This window comes from Dermochelys coriacea, chromosome 6 (assembly GCF_009764565.3).
Source record: "Dermochelys coriacea isolate rDerCor1 chromosome 6, rDerCor1.pri.v4, whole genome shotgun sequence".
In the NCBI taxonomy this organism is placed as follows: Eukaryota; Metazoa; Chordata; order Testudines; family Dermochelyidae; genus Dermochelys; species Dermochelys coriacea.
This window is the reverse complement of record NC_050073.1, coordinates 30,878,833-30,893,390: the sequence shown is the minus strand read 5'-3', so window position 1 is coordinate 30,893,390 and position 14,558 is coordinate 30,878,833. Positions and strand designations below refer to the sequence as shown.

At 40.4% G+C, this 14,558-nt stretch overlaps 1 protein-coding gene across 8 annotated transcripts in view; it reads left to right on the top strand.

Annotated features, from left to right (window-relative positions):
* The window catches only part of IRAG1 (inositol 1,4,5-triphosphate receptor associated 1), a 137,666-nt gene that overhangs the window by 96,119 nt on the left and 26,989 nt on the right, over positions 1-14,558 (top strand). For all 8 annotated transcript variants that reach the window (XM_043517439.1, XM_043517436.1, XM_043517438.1 and 5 more), the window contains 3 exons: positions 4,875-4,995; positions 9,341-9,371; positions 12,043-12,183. In XM_043517439.1, coding sequence (XP_043373374.1) covers positions 4,875-4,995; positions 9,341-9,371; positions 12,043-12,183 — 293 coding nt within the window. The remainder of the gene's footprint in view (positions 1-4,874; positions 4,996-9,340; positions 9,372-12,042; positions 12,184-14,558) is intronic.

Genomic DNA, 14,558 nt, shown 5'->3' with positions numbered 1-14,558 from the left:
GAATGTGAGCTGCCAGTGTGATTCTATGGCCATAATGCAATCCCTGGATATATAAACAGGGATGTATTGAGTAGAGCAAAGGGGATTGTATTGCTTCTGTATTTGGCACTGGTGAAAAATTAGAAAGACTGAGAGGGGACATAAAAGTTTTCAAGTACATAAAAGGTTGTGACAAGGAGGAGGGAAAAGAATTGTTCTTCTTAACCTCTGAGGACAGGACAAGAAGCAATGGGCTTAAATTGCAGCAAGGGAGGTTTAGGTTGACATTAGGAAAAAATTCCTAACTGTCAGCATGGTTCAGCACTGGAATAAATTGCCGAGGGAGGTTGTGGAATCTCCATCTTTGGATATTTTTGAGAGCAGGTTAGACAAACACCTGTCAGGAATGGCCTAGATAATACTTAGTCCTGCCATGAGTGCAAGGGACTGGACTAGATGACCTCTCGAGGTCCCTTCCAGTCCTATGATTCTATGAAAGGATTCAGAGAAAAGCCATGAGCATGATTAAAGGCCTTATAGTGGCAGAATCCAAGGAGCCCAATCTGTTTAGCTATCAAGAGAAGATTAAGGGGTGACTTGATCACCATCTATAAGCACTAACATGGGGAACAGAAATGGGCTTTTCAGTCTAGCAGACAAAGGTATAACAAGATCCAATGGCTGGAAGTTGAAGCTACAGAAATTCAGACTAGAAATAAGGTGCAAATTTTTAACCATTGGAACAATTTACCAAGGGGGGTGGTGGATTCTCCATCCCTGGCAATTTTAAATAAAAGCTGTTTTTCTAAAATAACTGCTCTAGTTTGAACAGGAATTAATTCAGGGAAGCTCTGTAGTCTTTGTTATGCAGGAGGTCAGATGAAATTATCACAATTATTTGGGGTATGATCCAAAGATCATTGAAATAAATGGAAAGATTCCTATTAACATCATTAATTCGTAAGTTTTCAGGCCACAACTACAAACACGAATATCCTGCAAAATGCAGACCACAGAATTTCATCCAGTAATTCTTTCTTCAAGCATGTAACTTCTAGTTGAGCTAGCTCTTATCTTTTACAAAGACCTCAAATCTTGATTTAAATAATTCAAGTAATAGAGAATCCATCACATTCCCAGTAAGTTGTTCCAAAGGTTAATAATTCTAATGTTTAAAAATATGCATCTTATTTCTAGCCAGAATTTGTCTAGCGTAAGCTTCCAGACATTCAACCTTGTTATGCTTCTGTTTGCTAGATTGAACAGCCCTAGCTTCTGTGTGCTAGATTACCAAATTTCTGTTCCCGTGTAAACATTTATAGACTGTGATCAAGTCACCCTTAATCTTTTCTTGGATAAACTAGATTGAGCTTCTTATTTCTCTTGCAGTAAAGCAGGCTTTCCAGACCTTGATTGATTCTTGTGGATATTTTCTGAATCCTTTCCCATTTTTCAACATCCTTTTTGAAGTGTGGAGACAAGGCATGATATCCTGGCCCAAATGAAGTCAACAGCAAAACTCCCATTGACATGTGCTAGAATTTCACCTTGGAAGTGGATTGCAGTAGCACAGATGAACCAACATGCTTATACTAACCTCCTGTATCATGATTTTTTGTGTGATCAGATGGACCACCTTGTGGGGGGCTACCATTCAAATGAACAAATGACCTTCACTTTCTCAAGAGATTTCCATGTTGCTCTGTGACATGTGTTCCAATATGTAAAACTAATATTAGTGACAGGACTGTAAAGGTTGAGGCCAATGTTTTCAAACCTGTGTGCTTAAAATCAGTCATCTAAATCTGTGTTTAAAACCCTAACATAAAGGTGGTTTGGTTTTTCAGAGGTGCTGAGCATTCACAATTTCCATTTAGTTGAATGGCAGTGTTGGGTGCTCAGCAACTTCGAAAAAGAGGCCACCTTTTATATAGTGGCTTTAAATAAGAATTGAAATTACTAACGTCAGTCACCCAGTTAGGAAATATTTCTAAATATACTAAATATTTCTGCACTCTGTAGTTCAGTTTTAAATATCACTACAAGAGAAAAACAAACTATGGCAAATATCCCTTCCAACAGGGAAGAAGGCTCAGGGAAAGGAAACTTCTGGCAGACATCCCGCCACCTACATTATCCTGTTGGGGTGCTGGATAATATGCAAAATAGGTTGTGGGGCTCACCTCCAAACCTGACAGCTATTCTGGGATCTGCAGGAGGTTAGGGCTGGGTGAGCAGAGACTCCATTCCTCCCCTCTCCCCACCAGACCCACTTGGGATCTCCAGCAGCATGATTCCACTGGAGTTTCACTACTTTGGATTCCTCCAGGTGGCTACTGCTCTTAGGATCCCCAGGTTGGGGTATGCTCTGCAGAGAAGATAATATAGCCTGGGTGTGCATTATCTTTTTCACTAAGTTCCACAGTGCTGGAGAGGGGAATGATGCATCCCATTCCCCCATCTGCCCTGTTTCTACTCCTTGGACTACATCAAGAGGCTTACACAAAAGGTAGAGACCAGTGAAGGAGGGCACAGTGCAGCGGAGTTGAAATGCACTTTGTTGCTTTGCACTCCTTAAGTAAGACACTGTCAAAACCTGAAGGTTCAGTTTCACAGGAAAACTGTTGAGAGATTGCTTTATTTTTAACAATTTCAACCGTAGCATCACAGAAAATCAAATCATAAAAAGAAAAGGAGTACTTGTGGCACCATAGAGACTAATAAATTTATTACTATGAGCTGCCAATGTGATATGGGCAGACACATACACATACACATCCCTTCCCCACAATTATTTTAGGGGGATCTTGGTTGTAGTGATATTGTTAGTAGATATAGTCTCTTAGTCCTGTTAATATACCTTTAAATAGTCATTTTCAGCAAACCTAAGTTTGTATGGCTGGAATAATTGCTACCTTTCAAAATTCACACATGTAGAGTTGGCAGACTTAGAACTTTTGAGAAGAAAACATTCTGAAATTCTACATGTTATTTTACATAGGATGAAGGCATAGCATGGACATTTAGAAGCCAACCACACAAGGGAATCTCTAGCCAGGGCTTTAAAAATCAACTCCTTCACCTCATTGGGAATAGCAGCAAGGAGCAGAATCCTTAGTTTACTTATTAAAGAGCTTCTTACTTCCTTAAATTGTAACAAAATTAACTTAATGTAATATTTTACTAAAAGATACAGTAATCAAGGTGCCAACAGTTTCCTTTGTTTCCAAAAGTTTCCAAAGCACACAGTTTGGCTCCATCTTATCTTATCTTATCTTTTCTTATCAATGTCAAGTTGTCTATCTTTCTCATCTTGGGATAAACACGACTTTAAAACTACAGACCTTTAAATAAATTAGCAGACCCAGTAAACTGGAGACACTGTTATGAGACAAAAAGAAAAGGAGTACTTGTGGCACCTTAGAGACTAACAAATTTATTAGAGCATAAGCTTTCGTGAGTTAGCTTTCGTGAGGTAACTCACGAAAGCTTATGCTCTAATAAATTTGTTAGTCTCTAAGGTGCCACAAGTACTCCTTTTCTTTTTGCGAATACAGACTAACACGGCTGCTACTCTGAAACCTGTTATGAGACAGGCTCATTATTCTTCAGGGCATATACGCAACAGTGCTGAGGTGGGTGTTGGACAATCTTTAAGTATTAAAAAGGTACAGAAAACAGGAAATACAAATTTAGTTGTATAATTAGTAGAGAATCTGCCTCCATTAAGCTTCTCTAACTGCAACTACTATCATGCACATTTTTAAAGGGTCAGAGCTTTTTCTTACTACCTCTTACATTTTTCCCAAGTCCAAGAGTTTGTTAAACAGGGAGGATTTATCTAGAAGACAGGAACATGAGTATTCATAGGCTTTCCAGCTTCATTTGTAGGTGTTCATGTTCTAGAAATGAGTCTTGTCCAGGGTGGTCACAAACAGTTGTCAGGGCATTGTAATTACCTTGTCCTTTTTCCTATTGCTAACCACTAGATGGGAATGAGGTAGTAGGGGGCTTCTGGTATGGAAAAGGGTGAGACTCAGTGTTGTATGAGGAAAAAGTAACTGAAATACACTGAGAGCCATACCTTGGTCCTAGTGAAGATGAGAGAAGTATAAGACTACAATTCAGTATCACTGTTCTGTCATATTTGTAGCAAATAAACATGTAGTATAAATCAGTTAGATATCATATATCCATCACAACTTGGGGGAACAGTGAAGCCATGTAGTACAGTGTACTTTCTACACCAGCAATAATCTTGGCCAGATAGCACATAAATCATCTGGTAAATGACAGTGCCTTGTTATAAAACATCTAATGCAAAATTCTAGAATGATATGATCAACTAACAAAGCTCAAAGGCACTGGACTAGATTTTCCAACAGTCTATTCTGATTCAACTTCTGGGGTTCCTAGGAAAATGCTCACCTAGAAAAATAGAATATTTGCTCTTTTCCAGTATGTTCAGAGGCACTATGCCCTGCCAGAATATCTCCTTCCCTTATTATCTCCTTCCTTCCACGCAACAGATTGCCATTCTGAATAGTTATTCTTGCTGCCAGTGTTCAGAGAGGGAAGTAAGGTAACTTTACCCTAGTATTAATGAATATTAAATAATGAACAGATGGATTATAAATTGGTGATTGGGAGAAATAAGGTACACATTTCAGACTGTAGAGACAAAGGGTGGGGTTTTAAAAGCACTCCACTTTTCACCTAACTCTACTCGCATTGAAATCAATGGTAAAAGTTCCATTGACTTCACTAACAGTAGAATTCCGCTGACATGGAATATTTTTTAAAAACCCTCCCCAAATGTCTATGGGAGGCTGATTTCTGTATTAACACGTGACTTCTTACAGTGACTTAATTGTGTCTTATGAAATTGTCCTTAGGGCCTTCACCTATACCTTGCTCCACTGAAGAAGAGGAGTCAAAGAATAGCTCTGATGTTATGCCTAATATTCCTGATGTACTACTACGAAAACTCCATGTGCTTAAATCTCTTCCAGGAAGGTAAAAGCTAACTAGGGGTATCGGTCCAGCATCTGTTGGAAGTCTGCTATCAAAGAAATAGTTAGTTCGACTGAACTAGCATTATGTAATTCTGCTCTCATATGAAATCCATATGTAGACAGATTTCTGAATCAGGATTTTTGGAAGGGCGATTGAAGCTATATCTTAAAATTTACTCTGCAGAGTCTTATAAAAAATATGTGCATTTCTCAAACACCCAAAATGAAGAAAAAGAGAACCCATTTTAAAAATAATTTGAAATTCATAGTTCTGTAAATGTCTTATAGACATGAGGTGCAAGCTACAAATATTCCTTACCAGATTGTTCATGGTCTGACAACTCCTAGTTTTCCAGAATACTGCTGCAAACTTAGGTATTGGAAATGTTTGTATTTCCTCCATCAAAAAAAATGAAACAAAAACTATTGGGCCAGTTCGCTCCTTGCCCTGGTAAAACCTGGGGAAGGGAAACTCTGCAAGGAATCCACTCTGCCAGTTTCTCCTAGATCGGGGTCCTCAAACTGGGGGTTGGGATCCCTCAGGGGGTCACAAGGTTCTTACATGGGGGTTTGTGAGCTGTTAACCTCCACCCCCAAACCTCGCTTTGCCTCCAGCATTTATAATGGTGTTAAATATATAAAAAATGTTTTTAATTTATAGTGTGGGGGGGTCACACTCAGAGGCTTGCTATGTGAAATGGGTCACCAGTACAAAAGTTTGAGAGCCACTGTCCTAGATCATTGCTTTGGCAGCAGGGGGTTTGCCACTCTGCAGATTTAGATGGAGGACCTGCCCGCAAATTCCACAGATCCCTGGGGATCTACAAGCAGCCTGAGACATTGACACAGAGATCCTATCCTTCTGCCACAACTCTAGAGTCTCACTGTCCTTTCATCCATCTTGTCATTGCTGACCCAGGATCCCCTTTAAAGGGCAAGAATTTCCCCGCCACATAGGGAGCTCCATGGGAAAGATAACATAGCTTGTCTTACTTGTCCAAGGTAATCTATATGCAGGACCATTGGAAGAGGATATTGTGTATCCATCTGCCCCCATCTGTACTCAACATGGGACTAGATGACCCTGTCCCCAGTTTGTTCCACTTCCAGCCTTCTTGCACAGATACCAAGCCCACAGTGTACTCCCTGTGGGTTCCGGGACAAGAGCAGGAGACACTACCACCAATGCTTTCCACATGGGAGGGTGGAGATCTATGCAGACATCGCTGGACACCCGGCCCTATGTTAAGAAAACCTTAAAGTTGCATTGTTAGGTGCTCAAAAATGCAAAAAGAGAGACCTTAATTCTGCTCTCCTTTGCCACAATAGTCATTAATTGCATTATCATATAATGTTTCTCAGATACTATAGTAGAATCCCATACATTTTTCTACTACTTTTGATACATACTGATAGCATGTACTCTGTATAATCCAGACCAAAACAACAAAGTCATGTATACACAAGATGTACAGTGAATTAGGAAGGAATATCTGTAGAGTTCTTGCCTCATTCATGGCCTATATGGCAAGATACATGTTGCACAGTGGGAGAAAGAATGGTAAAGTTAATATTATTATGGTCAAATTCTGAAGTATATGGCCTAGTATTTAAAACCATATTTTAATTCATATGTACAAGTGAGTAAAGTTAAGGTTATATGGACAGCCTTGACACTGGATTTCCTGATTTTTGAGCACTTCACCAAGCAACCTTAACATTCTCTTTTTATACAATTTTTAATGCAGTTTCCATAATCTGGAACAATCTGGCTAAAACGTATTGTCCTGTCCCAAGCAGTGTGGATGCTTAGTGAAGAAAGAGTAATTCCTAAAGTATATCTTTTAGCGAAATGTCCAATATTGATTTTAAAATGGTCAATGATGGAGAATCTACCACAATACTTGGTAAACAGTGATACATCATTTAACTCATTTGAGGTCAGTGGAGAATGAATTTAGCCTCAGAGTTTTTGCATAAATTTTTACAGCTTTGAGTAGTGAAAACCTAAAATGTGTGTAATGTAAAACCAATATTTTACCAAAACTGTGCCTAGATACTTCTGTGCATCTTTGTAGCATATTTGTAATCATGCAAAATACTCCATTGTGACCAGTGCAGCAAACATGCACTGTATAAAACTTCATGTAAGAGAATATTTATTTAGCAAGTGATGCAACTTCAAGATCTTGTAAAGACAAAGGCAATTGAGTAGACAAGGACAAAATAATTCAGAGTTGTACTGAGGTCAATGCCTAACAATATTCAGAAAAATAGAATTTGACCACTAAATAAAGCCAATCCATTGAATGAATTCATAAATGACCTTGCACCCATATTGCATGTTTGCTGGAGTCTCCATGGCCAAATTAAGGAAGTGATATTTCCTGGTCATTGGTTTCAGAGTAGCAGCCGTGTTAGTCTGTATTCTCAAAAAGAAAAGGAGTGCCACAAGTACTCCTTTTCTTTTCCTGGTCATTGTAAACAGTCCTGTAACACTGGCAGATGCTCACACTTTTTACTCCTTCTTTCCAAAATTCATTAACTCCACATCAGCAAAGAAAATGATTTGTTTACAAAGTACAGTGATAAAACAATAAATGAACTTTACTTGCATATACTACAGCAAATCAAAGAGCTTACTACTATTGAACTTGCCAAGAAGTACACATCTGTCCAAAATAACAAACCCTTTCTAATACGAACACTTTGCCTTCCAGCAGGAAATCTCTTTTCCCATATGATAGATGTGCTGGCCTCCCCTTTTTGGAATAGCTGTCAGTTCCAGATATTAATGCTGCTCCACTTCACCAAGAAAATCTCTTGCTCATAAATGACAGACAGGCTAACTTCTCTTTGGGATAAACACACTATACAAAATGCGAATAACATTTCAATATGCTGAGAAATGTATTGCCCATACAGTACCTACTATACATGCCAACCACTTCTTCCATTATTAGCTTCCCAACCTGTAGGTGAAAGAAGTACTGCCACTCTTTTTAGATACTTCCTTTGTTAGTTCACTCTGGGTAGCATTCCAAAGTGTCAAAACAATTGCAGGGGATAAAAATTCTGTAACTCATTGGTAATGTGGACATGGCCACTAATCATGCCTGCCTATGATCTAACAGGCTTACCTAAGTCAGCCCCTCTGTAGTATTTTGTGGAATCAAATTTGTTATCACTTCCTACCTCTCATGCTGATATTCATCATCCTTATAGCAAACTCCACTATACTGTGCTGCAGTTGCCTCCTAGCCAGTTACAACAGATTGTATCTCCACATCTTACTGCATGAAACGTTCATATTTGCACCATTTTTCTTCCTACGGGTCTCTGCTGTTTTCACAATGATTATGTGCCTCCACCTTCTCTTCGTGGCTACCATGATGCACCAATGAAAGGGTTATAAGGGACTGCAAGGGTCATGAAGTCTAACCCCTTGCCAAGATACAGGTTTTGTTGTCTAAACCATCCAAGACAGATGGCTATCCAGCCTCCTTTTGAAATCCGCCAATGAAGGAGCTTCTATAACCTCCATAATTGCCCTGTGCTATAAACTCCCCCTGAAGCTTTGGTACAGGCCACTGTCGGAGACAGGATAATGGGTCAGATGGACCATAGTCTGACCTGGTATGGCAGCTGTTATGTTCTTATGTTACCACGTGAGATCCCAAACCAGCACTGGTTCATTTTCTGGTTCCAATCTGGATGCAGATGAAATCCAGTAAGAACAGTCATTCTTCCAAGACTTTGTGAGATGCATGTATTTTACAAAAAGAAAAGGAGGACTTGTGGTACCTTAGAGACTAACAAATTTATTTGAGCATAACTAATTTGTGAACTACAGCTCACTTCATCGGATGCATGCAGTGGATAAATTTGGTAGTCTCTAAGGTGCCACAAGTACTCCTTTTCTTTTTGCAGATTCAGACTAACGCGGCTGCTACTCTGAAATCATGTATTCTACAGGATCAGCCAATGATCACAGTACAACTTCAGTGCTTTGAAACTAATTCTGTCTGCTGATTTGTCTAAGCTTTTATATTGTGTTCACCATACTGCCTGAGCACTTAACAGGAGGAGGATGGGTGGTGATACTGATTCCAGACATAATACATTCAACCATCAGTTGTCCCAGAAGCATCTCCCCCGATTTTTCCTTGCATGCTCATGTTGGTGCAATGTAGTGTTGCTGTACCACCAGCACAGCTCAGTTACAATACATTTCAGTCAGTGCATAAGTATTACTGTCTTGAAATTTAAAGCAGTCACAATTTAGTTTTATCAAAAATGAGTCATTTTTAAAAAAAAATGTAATAAATGCTATGTTTTCATTTCAGCTCTCCTCCACTTACTGAAAAAGAAGTTGAGGTAAGTGATTTAGTAAACTCAAGATTCATAGGGTTTTTTTTTTTTCAAGGACAGAAGCAACCACTGTGATCCTCTGGTCTGACCTCTGCATAACACAGACCATAACTTCTATGTTGAACAAGAACATTCATTATAGAAAGATATTCAATCTCAATTTAAAAACTTCAGGTGAAGGCGAATCCATCACATCCTTTAATAAATTGCTCCAATGGTTACTCACCTTTGCTGGGTGAGGTTGGGGATTAAGTGCCTTATTTCTAATTTGAATTTGTCATGCAAGTTCTTGGCTATGTATAATTCAGATTATGCTCTTAATTCTATATTTTATTTTTTATTTAAAATTCAGTTATTATGGTATTACTGTGTTTTCCATGCTGCATTGGTTTGTATCTTTTGTAATATGCTGTCAATTTTGAGAAGTGAAAGGATAGCTGGTCTGTTACAGAATAATTTAGCAATTGTCTGCGCTCAGTTAACTGCCATGAATGTGAATGGTTGTGAACATGAATACCCACCAGCCCAAGGATAATATTGACTCCGGGTATTGTGACACCTTCTTATCACATCTATGTGAAATATAAAGGCCCAGTTTTTCAAGAGTGACCACTGCTTTTACAGTGCCTCAATTTTAAAATACCTAACTTTGGACATTGTAACTTAGAGAGGAAGCAGATCACTTTCAACTCTAATCAGCTGTTGTTCAACTACACGGGAAGAAGGACAGGAAACACTGGATGTGGTTTTATTAGGCCTCAACTTTATTATTAACTGTCTGGGAGTACCTGGCAGATAAAAAGTGTACAGTGCAGGCAATTCCATGATCATTTCAACATATACATATGAGCATGGGCGGTGGGCAGCCACCTCTAAGGGACACCTGGGCCACAGTGGCCCCGCTCCTTCCCCGAGGCCACTGCCTGCTGCTGCAGCCACCTTCCTACCTGCAGTCCACCTGCCCCACCCCCAGGTCTCCACTGCTCACCACATCGCTTCTCCTCGGGGGCAGGAGAGTACAGAAGGACGCTGCGAGGAAGCAGTGGGTGTGCAGGTCTGCCAGGGGAGTGAGGCAGCTTGGCTGGGCACTGGGGCTGGCAGCTCGGCCCTGAGGGGGTGGCTCGGCCCGGCGCTCAGGCACAGGGTGGGGGAGAGTGGCTCAGTGCTCGGGCAGGGGGCGGATGGGAGCATTTTGGCCCAGTGCTCAGGTGGGAGTGGCTCGGCGCTCAGGGTGGGAGGAAGGGCGGCTTGACTCAGCCCAGCATTGGGGCTGGCTTGGGGGCAGCTTGACCTGGCACTGGGGCCGGCCCAGGGTTGCTGGGGTGGGTAAGCCGGGGCTCCTCTGGTCAGTGGGGGTCTCAGGGCTCCTCCTGTTATTGGGGGGGTTCAGGCTCCAGGGTGCAGGGGGTGGGGCCTGGGGCAGGGACTGGGCCAGCAGGCTAGTTATAGCCTCTCCAAAGTGGGGGTTCACCCGCTGCCCATGGGGGGGGCTTCCATCAGCCGTCCCCCTTTCCCATCCTGGTCCCCAGGCCACCTGCTCCTGGGACCTTACCATCCCCATCCCCCCCCATGAGGGGTAAAGTGGTCTATAAAGGAGAGGAATTGGCACCCTGCCATGCCAGTTACAGGAGCCCTGAATCTCGTTTCTGCTCCTTTAAGAAATACCTCCTTTAAATCCTTTACCAATCCATTTATCTGATCACTGTATCACTTCCCTATGGAATACCTGTGCTGGACATCTGTACAGTGCAGGTAATGACATGATCATTTTAATATATACCAGGGGCCTTCCATCATCCCTCCCAATGCTGTGACCTTATCATCCCTCCCTATTTACGTACCTCCTAGCCTTGTCAACCTCAGGGGGCTTCACAGTTCCCTGTGCAGCATGGCCAACCACACAATTTTTACTCCAGGGAAAAGTTCTAAGATCTGTCCCAAGTTCCTACCTTAGAGAGGGTGCTGTACAACTCCAGTCAGCTGGAAGTGTGAGTTCTCAGCACCTCACAAAATCAGCCCTAATAGGTGTAAAATTTAAACATTCAAAAAATTGAGGCTACTTTTAAGAATATGTCATAAAAGCTTTAGATTTATGACAAGCAATAATGTACTTGTAAAGAAGGAAATATTCTCAAAACCAGGTTCAAGAAAATGTCAGTTGATGATAATCTTTTGCTGCCTGCCATATCAGGTGTTTATGTCCTAGATGAAACGTTTTTGGTAAATTACGAGTTCATCTCTGGATTTCCTTTGCACAGACTGCCTGTTTAAAAAACTTGGGGACCCTTGGGAAAAGTCCAGCGTAATTAACGTAGACATTTGTGATTCTGATACATAATGCTGTTAGGTAGTCTAATTCCTTCATTACGTTTGTCATGTTATGCTGGTATTTCCAAAAACATTGAGGAAAAGAGACACTGCAGCACATTTACACATAATAACTAATCTCAAAGAGGAAGGTAAAAATAAAATAATATAATCTCCAAAATATAATGTAATATCTAATTTTATTGTATGTGTGGGTCCTGATCCTGTGGTCCTTACTTAGGCAAAACTGCCAGTGAAGGCAGGCAAGTCATATCTTACTGGTAATTTCTTTACCAGAATAGAAAGTTCTAGTATACAATCACTATTATTACAAATGCCCTTTGTTTCCCCCCCCCCCCGCCCCCAACAGACTGTGTTTGTACAACTTTCCTTGGCCTTCAGAAATGATAGTTACACCTTGGAATCTAGAATTAACCAGGCGGAGAGGGAGAGAAATCTTACTGAGGAGAACACGGAGAAGGAACTGGCCAACTTTAAAGCAGCCATTATGGTAAGAAAACAGGGATAAATTCTTTTCTCATTTAAACCAGTAAAACTCCACTGATGTCAATGCAGATACACCTGCTAATATCAGCTGTGAATTTGATTCACAGACTTCATTTTCTACCACTTTTACTTCACTACTTTCACCATGACAAGGCAGCCAGTTAGTTAAAGCTTCTAAGTAGGTATCAGAGAAAGATACCTAGGCTTGATTACCCCCAGACTTAGGGCAAAAATTATGTCTATAAAAGCTTGTGGCTTTTATAGAGATAATGCCTCCTGGAGCTCCCCAGTCTGCAGGGGAAGTGCAACTGTTGTGGTACCCTTTAAGGAGGTGCAACATAATGAGCCAGCGGTGTGGAGAGCATTGTGCTGTCTCTCTCCCCCGCACAAACACTCTTTTTGGGGAGTAGAAGACCTGTAATTGTGCTCAGCCCTAGTGTGAGAGAACGGGGCAGGGCCCAATGTAAACTCTGATGTGGCTGGGAGCACTGCAGGAATGAAGCATTTCTGGAACTGCAATGGAGCACTTAGCCATGGAGAGCTGGAGTGGTATCTTATTGTCATTTGGTAATAAACCTAAATGGACAATTTAGGTATGTTATTGAAAGGTGTTGAAGGCAGCTCTCTCTTCAATGGCTTGAAGTTCATGGCTTGACATAAAGCCTTACTGGAGATGTTAAAAAGAGGCATGGGAAAGGGAATAGTGAGCTTTCACGGGACCCCTTCAGGGGTCAATGAAATCTCAGTAAAAATATTGTAGTTCCTGGACTCTTTTCCACTTGTTATATAGCTTCCAGGGTGGCTGTTTTCTGCTTCTAATCAAAAATTTGTCGGCTATCAGCAATTACCTTTCTTGTGTTCAACTTTCCAGCTCTCCATGGATTTTGTAACTGAAATGTCAAATAATTTTGAAATATGTGTCAAGTTACAATACACTGCAAAATTCCTTGTGCAATAAAAGCAGCAGAGACCTAGGTACCATGGTGATAGGTACAGGTATTAGATAGACAGAATGATGTACTGATCTGGGGTTGATAAATAGTTAAAAGAGCATAAGGTAAGAGTCACCCATTATATTTGGCAAACAGGGCACACGAAGTTATGAAACTGAAGGAGGATACAATTAAACAAGAATTGAGAAGTTTACATTTTTTCACTGGGATTTCAAAGCTGCATTTGAGGATTATCTGTACCTAAAAATGTGGGGGTTGTATTGCTGCTTTCTCCCGTTCTTGGCTGTTTAGAGAGCTTTAAGTAAGCAGAGATGATCTATTAAATCTCATGTCTTCATTTATAGTAATCCTTTGTGTACATATACATTTTTATAGCTAGTGCATAAGGGCACTTTGAAATACAGCCTATTAGTCATTTGTAGTAATACAAATATTTTGGTTTAGAATCATTTACTAGAGAGAGATACAAGTAAGTATCATGTTAACAGCACAGGAGAAAAGCAACTAACTTCCCCTCCTCATTCCAGTTCATATGGCACAATTTGGACTTAAATGGCTACTTTATACAACCTCTGATAATGTGTGTAATTTTTACTAAACAGGGTCTTATTCCAAATATTCTGATGCTCCGATCACCTTAAACAAAGGGACAAAGCCCATGGGAGTTCCTGTATTACACATGGATCATATTAGGGCCTACGTCTGCCCCTTTGGAACTCAATTGAAGATTGACGGTTCATTTCTGTAGGAGCAGGCCCATCGAACAGTGTTGCCAACTCCCATGATTCTTTCAGGAGCTTCATGATATTGATGTTTTACTTAAAGCCCCAGCTCTCGAAGACAACTGATAACTTGAGAATCTCATCTTTCATTTTTAAAAAAGGTTTTAGTCCACATGGTTGCACAAAAAAGCTTGAAAATGTAAGCTGAGTGTATCCTAAAGTCTCAAAGACCAGATGGCGCATAAAACCCCCACACACATTGGTTTAAAATCATGAGACTTAAAAAATAGGTATTCATGATATTTAGGAGTCCCCTGACTTCATGATTTTTGAATGTTTGGGGTCAGCAATAGTATAAATGTCATATTCATGATGAGAGCAGTAGGTTTTTCTTTCAGGTATAACTACATAAACAAATAAAACTACAAATAAAATCTGAATCACAGATATCCATGTTTATTTCTAATTCGGGGTCCCTTCTGAAGTTACTGCAGCCCTTTGACATTGAAACATGCTATAGAACACAGAAATGAATCCAACAACACAAAAATCTGGCTCTAGATCTGAATTACCTCAAAGTGTGGGGGATTTGGGCCATTTTTTTAAATACAGTGACAAAGAACTAAATATTACAGAGAATAGCAGTCACTAATTAGGAAAAGAGTTGTTCACTAAGGCCCTGATTCAGCAAAGCATATGAACAC